We start from the raw sequence: 16887 nt of genomic DNA on the forward strand, positions 1-16887 counted from the left end.
ACCAAGTTGTATATTTTGCATACTAACATGGATTAGCTCAATTTTATTTTATTTTTTTTACCTTTTTTGAGTGTTATCTTATTTAATTTTTTTATAGCTGTGGTATTTGTCATTTGTGTTTTTCAATTAACCTATCTTATTAAACATAATTGAGTCAATGACCCGAGTCTCAACTTTTTTTTGTTTTTTTATGAGTGCTTGCATTGTGTTAGCATCGTTTTTTTATGTTGAAAAGAAATTGGGTCTACCAATGATATAACACGAGCCATCTATTTATTGTTACACTACTTTTTATGGATTTTTGGAGAAAAAACAACTAGTGAGTCAAGTATTTCTAACCAAGACATAACATAAAAAGATAAATTAATAAACTGTGAGGTGATTTTATGATAGCACCATTCACTATAAAGCCTTTCACATTTCATTATGAAGAGTGGTGATTTTTTTTCTTCTTAATTTTTTCATTTTGTAGTCAAATTTATGGCTAATTGCTTTTGGTTTGTTATGAAAGGGTAAGATTAAAAAGATTAGGGACCAAAGAGAAAAATAGCAAAAACAAATAGGTGGCAAATTCAAAATTAGCGAGAAAAGTTCACTTTGTTTAAATTATAATTTTTTAATCCTTCTAGTTTTTGAACACTCATTTTTTTATTGCAAATTTCACTTTTTTTATTTTCAATTATTGGTTTGAGAGATGAGAGAGAAGGTTACTAGATTCAAGTTGAAAAAAAAAAAGTCATTAGTTGACATTGATCATAGCCATGTAAAAGGTTGATCTTGGTGTTAATAAGATTCATTCTTCAATGAGAATTTTACATCTTCCTCAAAAGCAAAAAAGGTTAATTCAAGTTGCTTTGGGTTTTTTGACTAATTATTGAATTATTTAAGGTCATAAATGATTTATCACGGTTTATAAGGTGTTTTGTAGGTGTTATGGGTTAAAAATAAAATTAAAAAAGAAGAAGAATTTTTGGGTATAAAATACCCCTTATCTATTCCTATCATTAAATCTTGAACAAAATTGGGCATGTTTTTTTTAAAAAAGAAACAATTATTGAAAAAATATCAGAAATTCAAAAAAAAAATAATATAAAAAAATTATGATTTGGGATGAAATCAAACAAATAATAAATTTTTAAAAGTAAGAAGTGGTCTAAAATAGGTGAAATTAGGCCAACTATAATTTTGAGAATGAATTAGGAGTTTGATTGAAAAGAAAATCGAACAAAAAGTTGAATTTAGCCAAATTTTCTTTAGAGAGAGGTTGGAGAGAGAAATAATGTGTGAGAAAAAAACAAGGTTTGTAATAAAATTAATTACGTAGACTTATATTTATTATTTACTAATGAAAAAAAAATTCTTTTTGTCTAATTTGCTTTTTCCTGTTGAACAAGGAGGCAAATCATAATTTCTCAATTGAAAAAAAAAAACGACCAAAAGTATAGGAAATTTTTTTTTAATTATACCTAAATTTATTAAAAAAGAAAAAAAATTCAACAATAGAGTATCAAAGTATAAAATAAAAAGAAATCCAATAATTAATCTTAAATTTGTTAGAAAATGTTATGTTTAGTTAATGTATTTTTTTTATTCTATAGTTCCTTTAATTTTTGTAATTTTAATTTTAGTTTAAAATTTTATTTTCTTGACATTTTAAATTCTTGAGCTCAAAATATAAGAGAGAAAGTCGTTTGAAAACAATAAAAAAAAGGGTGAAGTTTGTGAATGAGTACTTTTCAAAGACAAAACTTATATTTTTTTATATTAATATGTTTTATTAAATGAGAGAAGCTTGATAGTGGTAGTTTATTTTTATAAACATGTCTGAGTACATTGAGTTTTCATTTAGATTTTTTTTATTTAGTTTATTTTTATATTTTTGAATAATTTTGAGATTTTATTTTTGATATATAGAGATTTTTATAGTGTTTTTAGATGCAAAGAAAACCTGTGTTATTAATATCATATGCAAACTTTTTAAAACATTATTGTAATCATTATTGTCCTCGTGAAAATGTTTAGATGCAAACTTTTTGAAACATTATTGTAATCTTTATTGTCCTCGTGAAAATGACATGGAATTGTAACATCACATGCAAAGTTTGTAGAACAATATTATTGTCCTCGTGAAAATGACATGTAAAGTTTTTTAGCTCTATATTCTATCTCGTGCTAAGAGGTACTGTGCGGTGCTAAAAGACAAGGCAGAATAAGGTGCATAGTGGAGTTAGACTCTCCCTCCCTAGTTAATTTCTATATTTCCATCAAACCTATTTTAGGGTTTGTTTTCTTGTATATTATTGTTTTAATAAAAACAATTGATTTGACTATTTATAAGTGAATTGAAAGACCAGCTATGCATCTAATAATTAAGAAGATAAGAAAGAAGAAAATGATAAAAGTAAAACTAGCGGAAGATTAATATATTGATATATTAAAATCATAAAAATATTAATTTAATATATTTTTAAACAAAACTCATGCAAATTCAATTAAAAAAACATTAAAAAAAATGTAAGGGAAAGATAAGGTTGAACAAGTGACGACAATCTAATGGCTTCTCGGATGACCTTATCTCCATGTCACAGGTCCTTTCTCTTAATTGTTTTCTAAATTTGAAACTGTAATTTGTAATTGTAATTCCCAGCATAGCGCATATGCGAGGGTAATCACAACAACTCAAGAGAAAAACAACACCCTATTAAATCAAATTAAAAAAAAAACAATTTGAAGCATCGAAGGAAGAAATAGAAAAAAATGGAAGGACTGAAATGAAATAAAACCTTGTTGGATGCTATCAATTGCCTTGTTCTTTTAGCTTTCTGTATAATGTAATGGGCAGGTCTTATTACTTGAGTGTGTGATGCAAGAGATAGTCATTGCAGATTTTAGTTGCCCAAGCTTGATCCTTTGTGGAGTTCCTTGCAAGTCTTTTTTTTTTTGACCTTATTCATAATTTTCAAAAAAAAAAAAACATTTACCGATCATATCTTTAGATTAATGTGTTATTGGAAGCAAAGAGGAGCTAGTATCATTCGTGCAGGGTCACAGTGATCTTCATCAGCCTTCCATTCCTTTCTCTCTTTGCTAGGTGAGTACTTGTACATATTATTCTTTTATTTGTTTGTCATTATCTTTATAATATGCCTTTTATCTTAATTATGTCATAAATTTGCTTTTTTGTGGGAATTGCTGCTTTAAACTCATAAGTGTAAACTATTTTGTTTCAATGTATTCGTTAGATCGATGGTATTCTATCTTTCACTAATGAAATTCTGTTTATTGGTTTTGAGAAGAAGAAGAAAAGTATTTCTATCTTTGTTTTATGGAAAAAGCACATAGATCTATATATGAACTATATATATCGAAATTGAAGATAATAAAATTGAAACCAAATCAGCTTCATTAGATAAAGATGTTGTGTAAATAAGCGTATGATGTAGAGATAGTCATTACAGATTTTAGTTGGCTAAGATTGATCCTTTGTTGAGTTCGTTCCATTAATTATACTTCCTTGCAAGTCTCCTTATGCAGACTATCTTAATTATGTCATCAAATTACACTTTTTCTCCTCTTTTTAACATAAAGTCGTTCTTTTATAAATATTTTCATTAGAGTGATGATATTCTATCTTTCACTAAAGAAATTCTTTTTATTGGTTTTGAGGGGAAAAAAAAGTATTTCTATCTTTTTTATGGAAAAGCACAGAGATCTATAAACTATGGTGTAAATAATTGTTAGGGTAAGTGTGAATTTTAACAGATGGCGTGGATAGATATTGATGAGGGGACAAAGGGATTAATTGTTTGTCGTTCTACTTATACCTTGCCTTGTTGCTTTTGAAGCTGGCTTCCCAACAGAGCTAAAGGCCTTCTTCCTTTTGTTCCTCTCGCTATATTTTATTATTGGGCAGTCAGTACCAGTGCTTTCCGCATATATTTTCACAAATTAAGGTAATAAAATTACTATTCTCATTCTCTCATTGCCTATTTTACTTGTAAAGATTCACTCTCACACTCAGCATCCTCATTTCTCTAATTTTTCAGACTGGTGGAAAATGGCTATCGAATGTGTTGGTGGATCTATTGTATCTAAGATAGCAGAACTCTTGGTGGAACCAGCAATCAAGCAGTTCCGTTACATGTTCTGTTTCAACAATTTTGTTCAAGAATTCGATGAACAAATGAAGAACCTGGCTTTGGCATTTTATCGTCTGCAAGATGCTGTCGACGTTGCTCAACGGAATGCTGAAGAAATTGAGATTGATGTCAACACATGGCTGGAAGACGCAAAAAACGAAATTGAAGGTGTGAAACGTTTGCAAAATGAAAAAGGAAAAATTGGCAAATGCTTTACTTGGTGCCCAAATTCGATGCGACAATTCAAGTTAAGCAAGGCACTAGCAAAGAAGACGGAGACTTTGCGAAAACTTGAAGAAAATAGCAGAAAGTTTCCAAAAGTGTCGCACAAAGCACCTCTTCAAGACATAGAATTTCTTCCATCAGAGGGACTCACACCCTCGGAATCATCAAAAGAAGCTTTCGAACAGATAATGAAAGCTCTCAAAGATGACACTGTCAATATGATCGGACTGTACGGCATGGGAGGGGTGGGTAAAACAACCCTGGTCAAAGAAGTAGGTAGGGGAGCCAAAGAGTTGCAGCTTGTTGATGAAGTTTTGATAGTCACGGTGTCCCAGAATCCAAATGTCACAGACATGCAGGATCAAATGGCAGTTATTTTAGGTCTGGATTTTGACGGAAAGAGTGGAAAGGGGAGAGCAGGTCGGTTATGGCAGAGACTTCAGGGAAAGAAGGTGCTTATAATCCTCGATGATGCTTGGAAAAATATTGACTTGCAAGAGATAGGGATCCCATTTGGTGATGCTCACAGGGGTTGTAAAATTCTTCTAACAACTCGTCTTGAACACATATGTTCTTCTATGAAGTGCCAGCAAAAAGTGTTATTAAGAGTCTTATCTGAAAATGAAGCATGGGCTTTATTGAAAATCAATGCAGGTTTACGTGATGAAGACTCTGACTTGAACAGAGTGGCAAAGGAGGTTGCGAGAGAATGTAAAGGATTGCCTATAGCACTTGTGACAGTCGGAAGGGCTCTAAGAGATAAATCTGCAGTTGAGTGGGAAGTAGCATTTGATCAGCTAAAAAAGTCTCAATTTCCGGACATGGAACAAATTGATGAACAAAAAAATGCATATGCATGTCTTAAGTTGAGCTATGATTATTTGAAGCACGAGAAAACCAAGTTATGTTTCTTGCTATGCTGTTTATTTCCAGAAGATTACAAGATTCCAATTGAGGACTTGACAAGATACGCAGTTGGCTATGGGTTACATCAAGATGGGGAGTCCATTGAAGATGCAAGGAAACGAGTTTATGTGGCGATCAAAAACCTCAAAGCTTGTTCTATGCTGTTAGGAACTGAAACTGAAGAATATGTGAAAATGCATGACTTGGTTCGTGATGTTGCTATTCAGATAGCATCATCAGAAAAATACGGATTCATGGTGAAGGCTGGCATTGGGTTGAAGGAGTGGCCAACGGGCAATAAAAGCTTTGAAGGCTGTACAACAATCTCGTTAATGGAGAATGAACTAGCAGAACTTCCTGAAGGATTGGTGTGTCCACAGCTCAAAGTTCTATTGTTAGGACTGTATCGTGGTTTGTATGTTCCAGAGAGTTTTTTTGAAGGGATGAAAGCAATTGAAGTTTTGTCTCTAGAGGGAGGGTGTTTGTCATTGCAATCACTTCAATTCTTGACGAACCTTCAATCGTTGCTGTTGTTCGAGTGTGAATGCAAGGACCTTATCTGGTTGAGAAAGCTGCAAAAACTTAAGATTCTTGGTTTTACAGGGTGCGACTCTATTAATGAATTACCTGAAGAAATTGGGGATCTCAAGGAGTTAAGGTTGTTGGATGTTACAGCTTGTGAATTCCTAAGAAGGATTCCTGTGAATTTGATTGCAAGGTTGAAGAAGTTAGAAGAACTGCTGATCGGGGATTTCAGCTTCGAGGGATGGGATGTTGTTGGATGTGACAGCGCAGAAGGAATCAATGCAAGCCTAACAGAACTAAGTTCGCTGTCTGATTTAGCTGTATTATCATTGAAGATACCGAAGGTTGAATGCATTCCCAGAAATTTTGTTTTTCCCAGGTTGCTTAAATATGATATAGTGTTAGGGGATGGGTATTCAGAACTCGATAAAGAATACCCAACCTCGACGAGATTATATGTGGTTGATATAAGCGCCACATCCTTAAATGCAAAGACATTTGAGCAGTTGTTTCCTACCGTGTCTCATATTTATTTTCGGAGTGTGGAGGGTTTAAGAAATATAGCATTGTTCTCTGATCAGATGACCACCCATGGCCATGGGTCGCAAAAGGACTTCTTACAAAGATTAGAACATGTCGAAGTGAGCGGATGTGGGGATATTCGCATTCTGTTTCCAGCAAAATGGCGGCAAGCTTCGAAGAATCTAAGGAGTGTGGCAATTGCATACTGCAAATCATTGGAAGAGGTATTTGAATTGGGTGAGGAGAAGGAGCTGCCGCTACTGTCATCTTTAACAACGTTACGGTTGTCAGTTTTAACTGAGCTCAAATATATATGGAAGGGGCCCACTAGACATGTCAGCCTCGAAAGTCTTATTATTCTGGAGTTGTGTTCTCTTCACAAACTGACATTTATCTTCACACCGTCCCTCGCTCAAAGTCTTATTCATCTAGAAACACTACAGGTAACACATTGTCGTGGATTGAAGCGTCTTATCAGAGAAAAGGATGACGAAGGGGAAATAATTCCAGAGTCTCTTCGCTTCCCAAAATTAAAAGCTCTTTATATACGGGGCTGTGATGAACTGGAATATGTCTTCCCTGTCTCCGTGTCTCCAAGTCTTCAGAACCTGGAAGAGATGGAGATTTATTTTTATGTCAATTTAAAGCAAGTATTTTACAGTGGAGAAGGAGATGACATCATCGTCAAGTCTAAAATTAAAGATGGCATCATCGACTTCCCTCAGCTAAGAAAATTGTCTCTTTCAAAGTGCAGCTTGTTTGGTCCAAAGGATTTTGCTGCCCAATTGCCTTCTTTGCAAGAGCTAACCATTGGTGGCCTCGAAGAAGGGGGTAATTTGTTGGCACAGCTTCAAGTATGTCCTTTATATTTCTCCATTTTTTTTTCTTTTCTAATTTAAATTGTCAGCTTCAATACATTGTGATAATTTGTTCTATCTTCCTCCAAATTTCTAAAACTAAAGTAATTGATAAGTTCTTTAACCATCCACTGAATTTAATTGATGATTTAAATTGGCTTAGGAAGTTAGACATCAATTACTGTAATGTAATTTCTTATTTCTTCCTTCAGATTTCTAAAACTAAAGTAATGGATAAATGGTAGCAAATCCTTCATATTTCCGCCAATTAATGGAAAGTATTTGGACAGGACGATAAAGCTCCGTCTGAGAATATTGAGTTTTTTGTTTCAGTGCTGCAACTTATGATGTCATGGTTCAAAAAATTAATAAAAATTGGTTTTTTTATCCAATTTTTTAAACAATTAGATGCAAAAAGTAAAAATTGAAACTTTCTTTTTAAATACAATATTTTTCTCATTCAAAGAACTTCAAAAGCACCAAATTTGTATTGAGTTTGAAAAACATATTTTTTAATGTATTTTTCTTGTTTTTTTCTTACAATTTTTTCACTTTTTTATGGAAAAAATAATTTAAATGACCAATAATCAAGCATTTTTATTAAAAAAATTTACTAATATGTAAAATTCAAAATATTTTCTTTTATATTTTTATTTTTGGACAATGTCATAATTTTTTGTAGGTTAATAAGTATAATTTTTTCATGATTGCTTTTAATTTAACTAATATAAAATAATAGTTTATATTTAGATTATCATAAATATGAAAAAAATATGATTTTATATTCTCATGATCCTTTTCCCTGTCTATTTATATCTTCTTGTTGATAATTGGTTGATCTATTTAACAAAATTATATAATAGTTCCAAAGTGCACAAAAATTACTAGGAATTATATCTAACAAATTGGTGCCTTTTGATGCAGGGGTTAACAAGTGTGGAAACATTAACTTTGTCCTTCGTGCTTGTGCCTGACTTGAGGTGTATATGGAAGGGGCTCATGCTGAGCCATTTGACTTCTTTGACGGTGTATAGCTGTAAGAGACTGACACGTGTATTCACACATAGCATGATTGCTAGTCTACTTCAACTGCAAGTTCTAAAGATATCAGATTGTGAGGAATTGGAGCAAATTATTGCCAAGGATAATAATGATGAAAAGCATCAGATATTGTCAGAAAGTGATCTCCAATCTGCATGCTTTCCTAATTTGTGTCGACTTCAGATCACTCGATGCAACAAGTTGAAGAGTCTCTTCCCAGTAGCCATGGCTTCAGGTCTCAAAAAGCTCCAAATACTTGAAGTAAAGGAATCCTCTCAATTATTAGGAGTATTTGGGCAGGGTGATCATGCTTCACCTGTCAATGTTGAGAAGGAGATGGTGCTCCCTGATCTGCAGGAGTTGTTGCTTGTACAATTACCAAGTATTTCCTGCTTTAGTCTCGGATGTTATGATTTCTTGTTCCCTCATTTGAAGAAGTTGGAGGTGCATGGATGCCCAAAGCTTACCATAGAATCTGCTATTACATCAAATGATTGAGGGTTCCAGCACTGGTTGCTCCGTGCCAACCAGCACTTGTAGAACGTGGACCTCGTATAATGGGTGGAAAGAGGAAAAAGAGGAAGAGGATGGAGTCAGATGATTAGTTTGGCATTGGAATTTGAAAAACATGCTACTAATTCATTCTTCCAGGTAAAATGGCTGCAACTATTTATTTTATATCCTTCTTTAAATCAACAAATACGAGATGCCTGGATGATCTTTGTCCTTGATGTTTGCATTAGGTTGGTTGGTTACCTATGTGATGTGATCAACTCGACATTGGTGGGAAGTAATTCCAGCTGTTTCATTAGCTACAACAATGTCTTATTTCATGTGTTTGTTGTGTGAACTTCCAGAATAAGGGTAATGTCATGTAATGTCATGTGTTTTGTAATTTATTGTGCGAACTTCCAGAAATGTTTACTCATTTGTGTGCTTATTGTCTGAACCTTCAAAAGCAAGGGCATAATGTTTACTCATTTGTGTGCTTATTGTTGAATGTGTGGATTCTCATTCTCCTCATTTTGATGTTCTATTTCTATTACGGATTCTTTATATGGTTAACTTGTTATTGTGCGTATCGTACAATATAATATGGTCTCTACATGAATATATATATAAATGCATGTGAATGAGTGACGTGTCATATTACCATACCAGTAAGATTATATAAAATAATAAATCAAAAGCATCAATGAAAAAGAAATTACCTTTCTATATATTTAGGCTGTCTAAAGCTGAACTTACTAGATTAATTTTATCACACACAACAATTAGTCCATTAAATATGGGCTATTGTTGAAAAAACATGCTAAATACAACGTAATAAGCAACTTCTACCCAAAAAAGTGAGGAACAAGTGCCTCATGGGGATAAACCTCCTAAGGGACAAAGTTAGCACAATGGTGAACTATTATTATTCAAGGGCTTTATCCTTGTGCAGATACATCTTAGAAGCTATCAGTCAACGGAATAATACAACTCACATGCCCGATGCTTTGTTGATTGAGAAATTGGATAAGAATTTTGTGAGATTATAATGAAAGCTTCAAAGAATTCCCATTTAAAACTGTGTGAGATTATTTGCTTAAGATTTAACGGACTTATATCTAATGAGATTCTCGTTATAAAATATATGTTATTGCCATTTTTTATATACGTTACTAATTAACTTCTGATTTTTTGTATTGGGACCCGTACATAATTGCTAGAAGATAAAATAATTTATTTTTTATTCATGTGTATTTACTTTTTATCTATTTTACATTCAAAAGTTTATCTTATAATACTTTTAACTAAAAATATTTACAAAAAATAACTGCAACAAAAAGTGTTTTTGTTAAACCTATTTTTTAAAATCATAACGATAAAAACTATCATTATTGTATGTTTAATAATGTGGTGTAGAATGCTTTTACAAAAATATTTTTTAATTGAAAATATATTAAAATAATTTCTTTCAATTAAAAAATATTTCAAAATCATTAAAAAATACTTAAAAATTAAATTAAAACATTAATTTAATATTTTTTTAAAATCAAATATAATTTTAAAAGTAGTTAATTTAATATTTTTTAAATCAAAAAATTAAATTAACGAGTTTTTCCTTTATATTATATTATATACTAAAAGAGATCGGCCTTTCACTATGGATTTGCATAGTAAAAGACTAAAGGCTGATTTTATCCTTTGATGGGCAAAGTAGCATGCCTTGAATTTAAGAATATAACGATATTTTTTTAGGATACATTGGTCATTACTTGAAAGGGAAATGCTAAACAATATTTTTGCATCTTCTTTGCACAATGTGATTATTTAATTAGCCTTGGAAAACAAAGAAAATTGCTTGGGTCTAGAGACTTATTAGTCTTTGACTTGATTTTTCAACAAGAATGTTACTTTATTGTCCTTGAAAATTTAAAACAATTATCTTTGGCTCTGAGGCTCTTTTGTCATTTAGACGTGGTCATTTAGTAGTTATTGGGGTGTTATCGGAGACAATAAAATAATTTGATAAATTAAAAAATTAAATTAAAAAGAAAACAGAATCAGGTAAACAATGTTTGCCACCTCTAAACGGTATGTGTGGTGTCATCTAATAGCCAAAACGATGATTCCAGGGAGGTTTCCAAAGGATCTCAACGTCCCCCCACGAATCAACGACGCGTGTAGCACTATAACAATTGGTGTGACTCATGTGGCCTTTTGTTTTTGTCTTTTCCCCTCTTTCCTACTTGATTTTCGTGTTGGGATTAAAAAATCAAATCGGTCCTTAAAAGTTTATTTTACTTATGATTTCATCTCTGTTCTCTTCATTATAATTTTTTAAATTTAGAATACTTTATGAAATTATGTGAAATTATTTGGTTTTTTCAATTTCATCCTTGTTCTCTTTGTTGCAATTTTTTATTTATTTAGAATAGTCTACTAAATTAAGAATTTTTTTCAATTTTAGATGGTTTTCACAATTGTTTTTTTTTTAATTTCAGCATTTTTTAGCTTTTTTTCCTATCAAATCTAATCTTTTTGTTATTATTGTATTTTTAGATTGATTTGTTTATTATGTCATCCTCCAATATTTAATTAGCCAGGTTTTTAGCTTTTTAGTTGAGCCTGGGTCTAAAATTTAATAGTTTATTGGTGTAAGAGATTGACCTCGAATTCTTTGTTTTTTTTCTTTTTTTTTCATCCTCCAGCATTTTGTTATTTTTTAATTCAGTTTATATGGTAATTTTTATTCTTTTTGAAAATAAAACAGATTGTCTTGGGTTTTTTTTTGGTCTTTGTTGAATTTAGTTTTTATGAAGGAATTTTATTTTTAAATTGAATTAAATTGATTGATTTCATCTTTCAACATTTAATTTTTTTGGTGTTGAGCTCCTACGTTGAACCTGGATCAATAATTTAATAGATTGTAGGTTTGAGAGTTTAACTCGAGTTAATAGGGTTCACTCGGGCTTCTTTGGTGTTTTGTTTCTTTTTTTAAGCTCTTTTATTTTTTCATATTTCAACCTCTAGCATTCTTTTTTACTCTCTTTCTATAGGATTCATTTTCCCTTTTAAAATAACAAGGATTGCCTAAAAGGTTTTTTTTTTTTTTCGATCTTTGTTAAATTTTGCTTCTTTAAAAGAAATTTTTTAATTAAATTAATTTTTTTGATTTCATCCTCTTTCATTTAATTTGAGGCAATTCATAGGAGAATTTTGTTTTTTTAATTAAGTTTTTTAAAAATTGGTATTATTTTTTTTTTACATTTTTTTTCCTATAGAGTTATATTGATATTATATCTCAAGTCATGGATTCAATAGATTTATCAAGTTTTTTTTTTGCATTTCTTTTTATTTTATTTTATCTTGAGTTAATGATCAAAATCTTAAATTAAAAAAAAAATGCATTGTCAATAGTGTTTTTTTACTTGTTTTTTTTTCTTTCTAAATCTATATTTCTTTCTCTAATTTCATACTTTAACATTTAGTTTAAAGACTGGGTTTAATAATTTATTATGATTTGCTTTATATATAGTTAACTCAGTCTCCTTACACTATAAATCTATATTTATTCCCCTAATTTCATACTTCAACATTTAGTTTACTGGAGTTGGCTTAATAATTTATCATAGTTTACTTTATATGCGGTCAGCTAAATCTAATAACTTGTATTATAGGTTTGACGAGTTAACTTAATTTTTTTTTGGCTTTTTATAAATCTTCTGTAATGAGATGAATTAGAATACTTGGAATCCTCGTGGATATAACATGTGTGCCACGAATTAGTATTTTTTAAATTTTAATTATGAATTAAGCTTCATTATTTTAGACCTGGATCTATTCGTGCTTGGGATGAAATGCAACAATAATTTTTAAAAAAGTTTTTCCCTTCTCATAGAACAAACTCTTTCAAAAGATAAATCACCACTTTCACTCAAAAAACAGGAAAAATATTTTATCAATATTTGAAACATGGAGACTTGCTTAATACTTGCCCTCATCATGGTTTTAAAACATGGATATTGGTTTCATATTTTTATGAAGGGTTAACACCTAGAGATAGGCAAATGGTTGAATTGATGTGCAATGAAACTTTTGAAAATAAAGACCCTAATGAAGCAATTGAGTACTTAGACTTGTTAGCTGAAAATGCTCAAAATTAGGACACCGTAGGTACTTATGAGACACCGAGTAAAACTCAAGCTCATATATCTAGTAGAGATATGTACAACCTTAGGGAAGATCATGACCTTCAAGGCAAGTTTACATCTTTAGCTAGAAAAATCGAGGCACTAGAATTGAAAAAAAGTGGTCAATTAAAATCTGTTTAAAATATTATGTGTCAAATCTGTAAAACTAATAAACACTTAATCAATGACTGTCTAAACTTTCCTTCTTTTAAGGATTGTCTCCATAAACAAGCCCATGCTTTAAACAGTTTTCAAAGGTCCAATCATAACTCATACTCGCAAACATACAATCCTGGTTGGAGAAATCACCAAAATTTCAATTGAAAGAGTGATAATGCACAAATTTCACCACCATAATTTCAAGCACACCATAATTTTCACAATTATCATAGATATGCACCTTCTTATGCTCTACCTCTTAGAAGAAATTTTGAGGAAATTTTGTATGCATTTATTGAAAAGTAAGAGACAATCAACACTCAACTTACTCAAAGCATAATAGATTTTAAAGATACTCTTGCAAAATTCACATCTGCTCAGTTTTCAAGAGAAAGGTAAGTTTCCATCTCAACCATAGCAAAATCTCAAGGGGCAATATAATGCAAATGCAAGCAGTTTTGGAAGTCAACACATGGATCAAGTTAAATCAATCATTACTTTTCGTAGTTGTAAGATTATTCAAAAACCAATTCTTGAATCTTATAAGAAAGCTGATGAGTCAATCTCTAAGGGTAAGGAAGGGGTTGAATCTGAACATTTCAAAGAAAAGACTGATTCCCCGCCAGCACTTCCATTTCCTCATGCTATGACCAATCAGGAAGAAATTGAGGATGAAAAAGGCACCGAAAATATTGATGTGGATCTTTTATCAAAAGTGACAACAGATTCGACACCCGACATCATACCAATCGATGATTACTTTCCTGATGAATCTCTACTTTCTCTTAGTTCAATGCATTGGTATGATAAAAATATCAATTGTTTTGTTTTAGGAGATTTCCCAGTTCATTGGAGTGCCTAAGACAAAGAAAAGTTTTTGAATGAAGTGAAGAACTTTTATTAGGATGACCCTAACTTATTCAAATATTGTCCTGATCAAATATTTCAAAGATGCATTCTTGACAATAAGGTAAGTAGTGTCATTTGTCTATCTCTAGGTGTTAACCCTTTATAGAAATATGAAACCAATATCCATGTTTTAAAACCATGATAAGGGCAAGTACTAAGTAAGTCTACATACCTATCCCAATATTGGTGAAATATTTCTCCTGGTTTTTGAGTGAAAGTAGTGATTTGTCTTTTGAAAGAGTTTGTTCTATGAGATGGGAAAAACGTCTTTAAAAACTGTTGTTGCATTTTATCTCAAGCACAAATAGATCTTAGTCTCAAATTTTATAGCCATGTTTTAGCTTTATCTTTTAATAAAAAGGGAAAAAGCTTTAATCTGATGGTGTTCATGCTATAATTTAAATTATTATATATGTTGCAAACTTCTTCAAATTCCCTTAAATACAAGTATAGATTTTCCAATTCTAAGCTATGAAAAGAAGGTAAAAGTTGAATAATGTCTGGCTTAAAATTAAAATGAGATGTATCGGGAGGAAAGACAATGCATGATAGTGCACTTGTTCTTATGGGATTCATATGGTGTCTAGGTGTTCTAGCACGGTTATTCTCATTACTCTCATTATGAAGTGATTGATTATCTTCTTCGGCTATATTTTCTGAAAATGATGAGAATACCCTACAAAATCTACCACTTGATGTACGTGACCACACTCTCATGCACTTGTAGGAATAGAATAAAAGGAAAAGGAAAATAAAAGAAGAAGAAACAAGAGAAAAGAAACAAAGTTATATATAAGAAAAGTGAAAAGAGAAAATAAAATAAATATTATAATTTATACAAAACTTACCTCCCCGGCAACGTCGCCAAAAACTTGACACGACGAAAAGATTAATGTCTTCTTTCAAGTATAGGAGTGTTGAAGTAATAAATAACTCAACAATACCGGTGTCGAACCATATAGAAGTTAATTGTACAAATTATAAACAACAATTATAAACAACAACAATAGTAATAATAATAATAACAATAATAGTAATAATACTAGTAGTAGTAGTAGTAGTAGTAGTAGTAGTAGTAGTAATAAAGAAGGAGAAGAAAAATAAAAAGATGAGAACTTGGAGATAGAATATTAGTGTAAAGATTAAACAATGATAATAATAAATATCAAGGTTAGAGGTTCCACTAATGGTATGTCAAACAAGTATAGTATAAAACTCTTATTATTTAATTGGAAACCACACATAAAAGAGGTTTCAATTTGATTATAGATTGTTAACATGATTACATTAGCCATCTTATTCGATTAATGCTAATACTTGTAAATCTCGTCAAGCATTCATGATTATAACTTATGTTAACAACAAATCAAATTCCTTTCATAGCTTTGGTGTCGGTTATACCATACAGTATGGGCTATGAAAGTGTCAAGCATTTGTTGTACCAATTGTTATACATCATAAATCAAGATTAGTTATTTAATAAGCAAAGTATTAAAGAGTGAATAAAATAACAAATATAAAACATGTTAATATCAAACATTAAAGTCCATATTAAATATACACATACTTATTCTGTCCATATTAAGTTTACACTATACTTATTCTTACACCATTAGTGTAACCTTTTCACCTTGACATAATAAACTTAGCTAGACATAATGAAAGAAATAAAAATAAATAAACAAAATAAGAACATGAATAAGATTAAAGTTAACTAAATAAGTGAAAGAAAATGAAAGGCATAAACTTGATATTAATGAAAGCAAAGCATAAACATTACAAAAAATACAAAGAGAGAAAGGAAGAGCATGATCTTGATCTGGATACCAAGATTCCTAAATGCATGGCAAATGACTCCTTTTATAGGCCAAAATTGAAAACTATAGATTTGATGACTAATTTATTAGTGGGTGACCAACTCTTGACTTGGTGACAATCCTTATCTTCTCTTGTTTGCCCAAAACGTCATTGATAACGTTAAAATTAGAGCCACTTGAAAACATGAAAGTTGTAGGAAATTGTCTCAGCTTTTTTGTGTAAACAATTCAGCTCATTTCGACTTCTAGAACTTCAGATATAGCCAAAATACTGAGCAGTGCTCGGGCTAGAGGACAGATTCGGGCATCTTTGTTGTTGCTACAATTTGGACTTGAAAATTACCTTTTTAGATCTTAAGCTCTATATGAAAGTTGTAGGCCTATGTCTTATCTTTCCATCCATAGAAAGTAGACCTAAATCTGAGATCTATAACTCCAGATATGACCCAATTATCGAACAGTGTTCTGGTTTGGATTGCACCGACATCTCTTTTCTAAGTTTGGTCATCTCTTTCCCCTTGCAATTTAAGTTCTTAAAGTCATTAATCATTCCTTTCATTTATGTGATAGGCCTGCATTTAAAATGAACATTTACCATAAATTAAAAGTATCTTATATTATTAGATATATTATTATAAAACATGCTTTAGTTAAGGAGTTATTGATACTTCAAGTGCAAAATTATGATATAAAACCATGATAAATGTCACATGTTAAAAAATCCACGCGGCGTTGGCTCCGATGATTTTTCATCGTATTATTTGATTTGATTTTGTTGGATTCGTTAGGAGTCGCCACCTAGTATTTAATTGAAGGTTACTAGGAAACCCGGTTGTACTGGTCTTGTCAGAGATTCGCGGGTAAGTGACCGGTTGTGGTTAGGGAAGGTATTAGCACCCCTAACGCACCCTACCTGAGGTAAGCTGCTTCATGGACTTGATGCGTTAAAGAAGTTTTAAAAATTTTGTCTTTTCATCGAATTTTAGAAACACAACTTTAGTACAAGTTTGTACTTCTACACCGTGATCCAATCAAAATATTAAATTCTTCTTTATTCTCTGCAATTTTATCATAAATAAAAAGAAAACATTCATAAGACAAATACAAA

The 16887-nt window shown here is 31.2% G+C and overlaps 1 protein-coding gene across 3 annotated transcripts; it reads left to right on the top strand.

Moving 5' to 3' along the window:
- The first annotated feature begins 2596 nt into the window (after positions 1-2596).
- Positions 2597-9238, top strand: LOC105115304 (probable disease resistance protein At4g27220). 3 transcript variants are annotated; one of them, XR_840318.1, is made up of 5 exons: positions 2597-3091; positions 3846-3953; positions 4047-7171; positions 8099-8866; positions 8959-9238. XR_840318.1 is itself a non-coding variant. In XM_011012138.1 (4 exons), the coding sequence occupies exons 3-4, from the start codon at positions 4058-4060 to the stop codon at positions 8711-8713; spliced, it is 3729 nt and encodes a 1242-aa protein (XP_011010440.1). In that variant the 5' UTR covers positions 2597-3091; positions 3861-3953; positions 4047-4057; the 3' UTR covers positions 8714-8786. The 3 variants fall into 3 exon arrangements, 2 of the variants coding, with proteins under 2 accessions (XP_011010440.1, XP_011010441.1); XM_011012138.1 differs by lacking the exon at positions 8959-9238 and having other exon boundaries at positions 3861-3953; positions 8099-8786; XM_011012139.1 differs by lacking the exon at positions 8959-9238 and having other exon boundaries at positions 2599-3091; positions 3846-3943; positions 4344-7171; positions 8099-8786.
- Positions 9239-16887: the final 7649 nt, after the last annotated feature.

Source organism: Populus euphratica, unplaced genomic scaffold (genome assembly GCF_000495115.2).
Source record: "Populus euphratica unplaced genomic scaffold, PopEup_1.0 scaffold674.1, whole genome shotgun sequence".
In the NCBI taxonomy this organism is placed as follows: Eukaryota; Viridiplantae; Streptophyta; class Magnoliopsida; order Malpighiales; family Salicaceae; genus Populus; species Populus euphratica.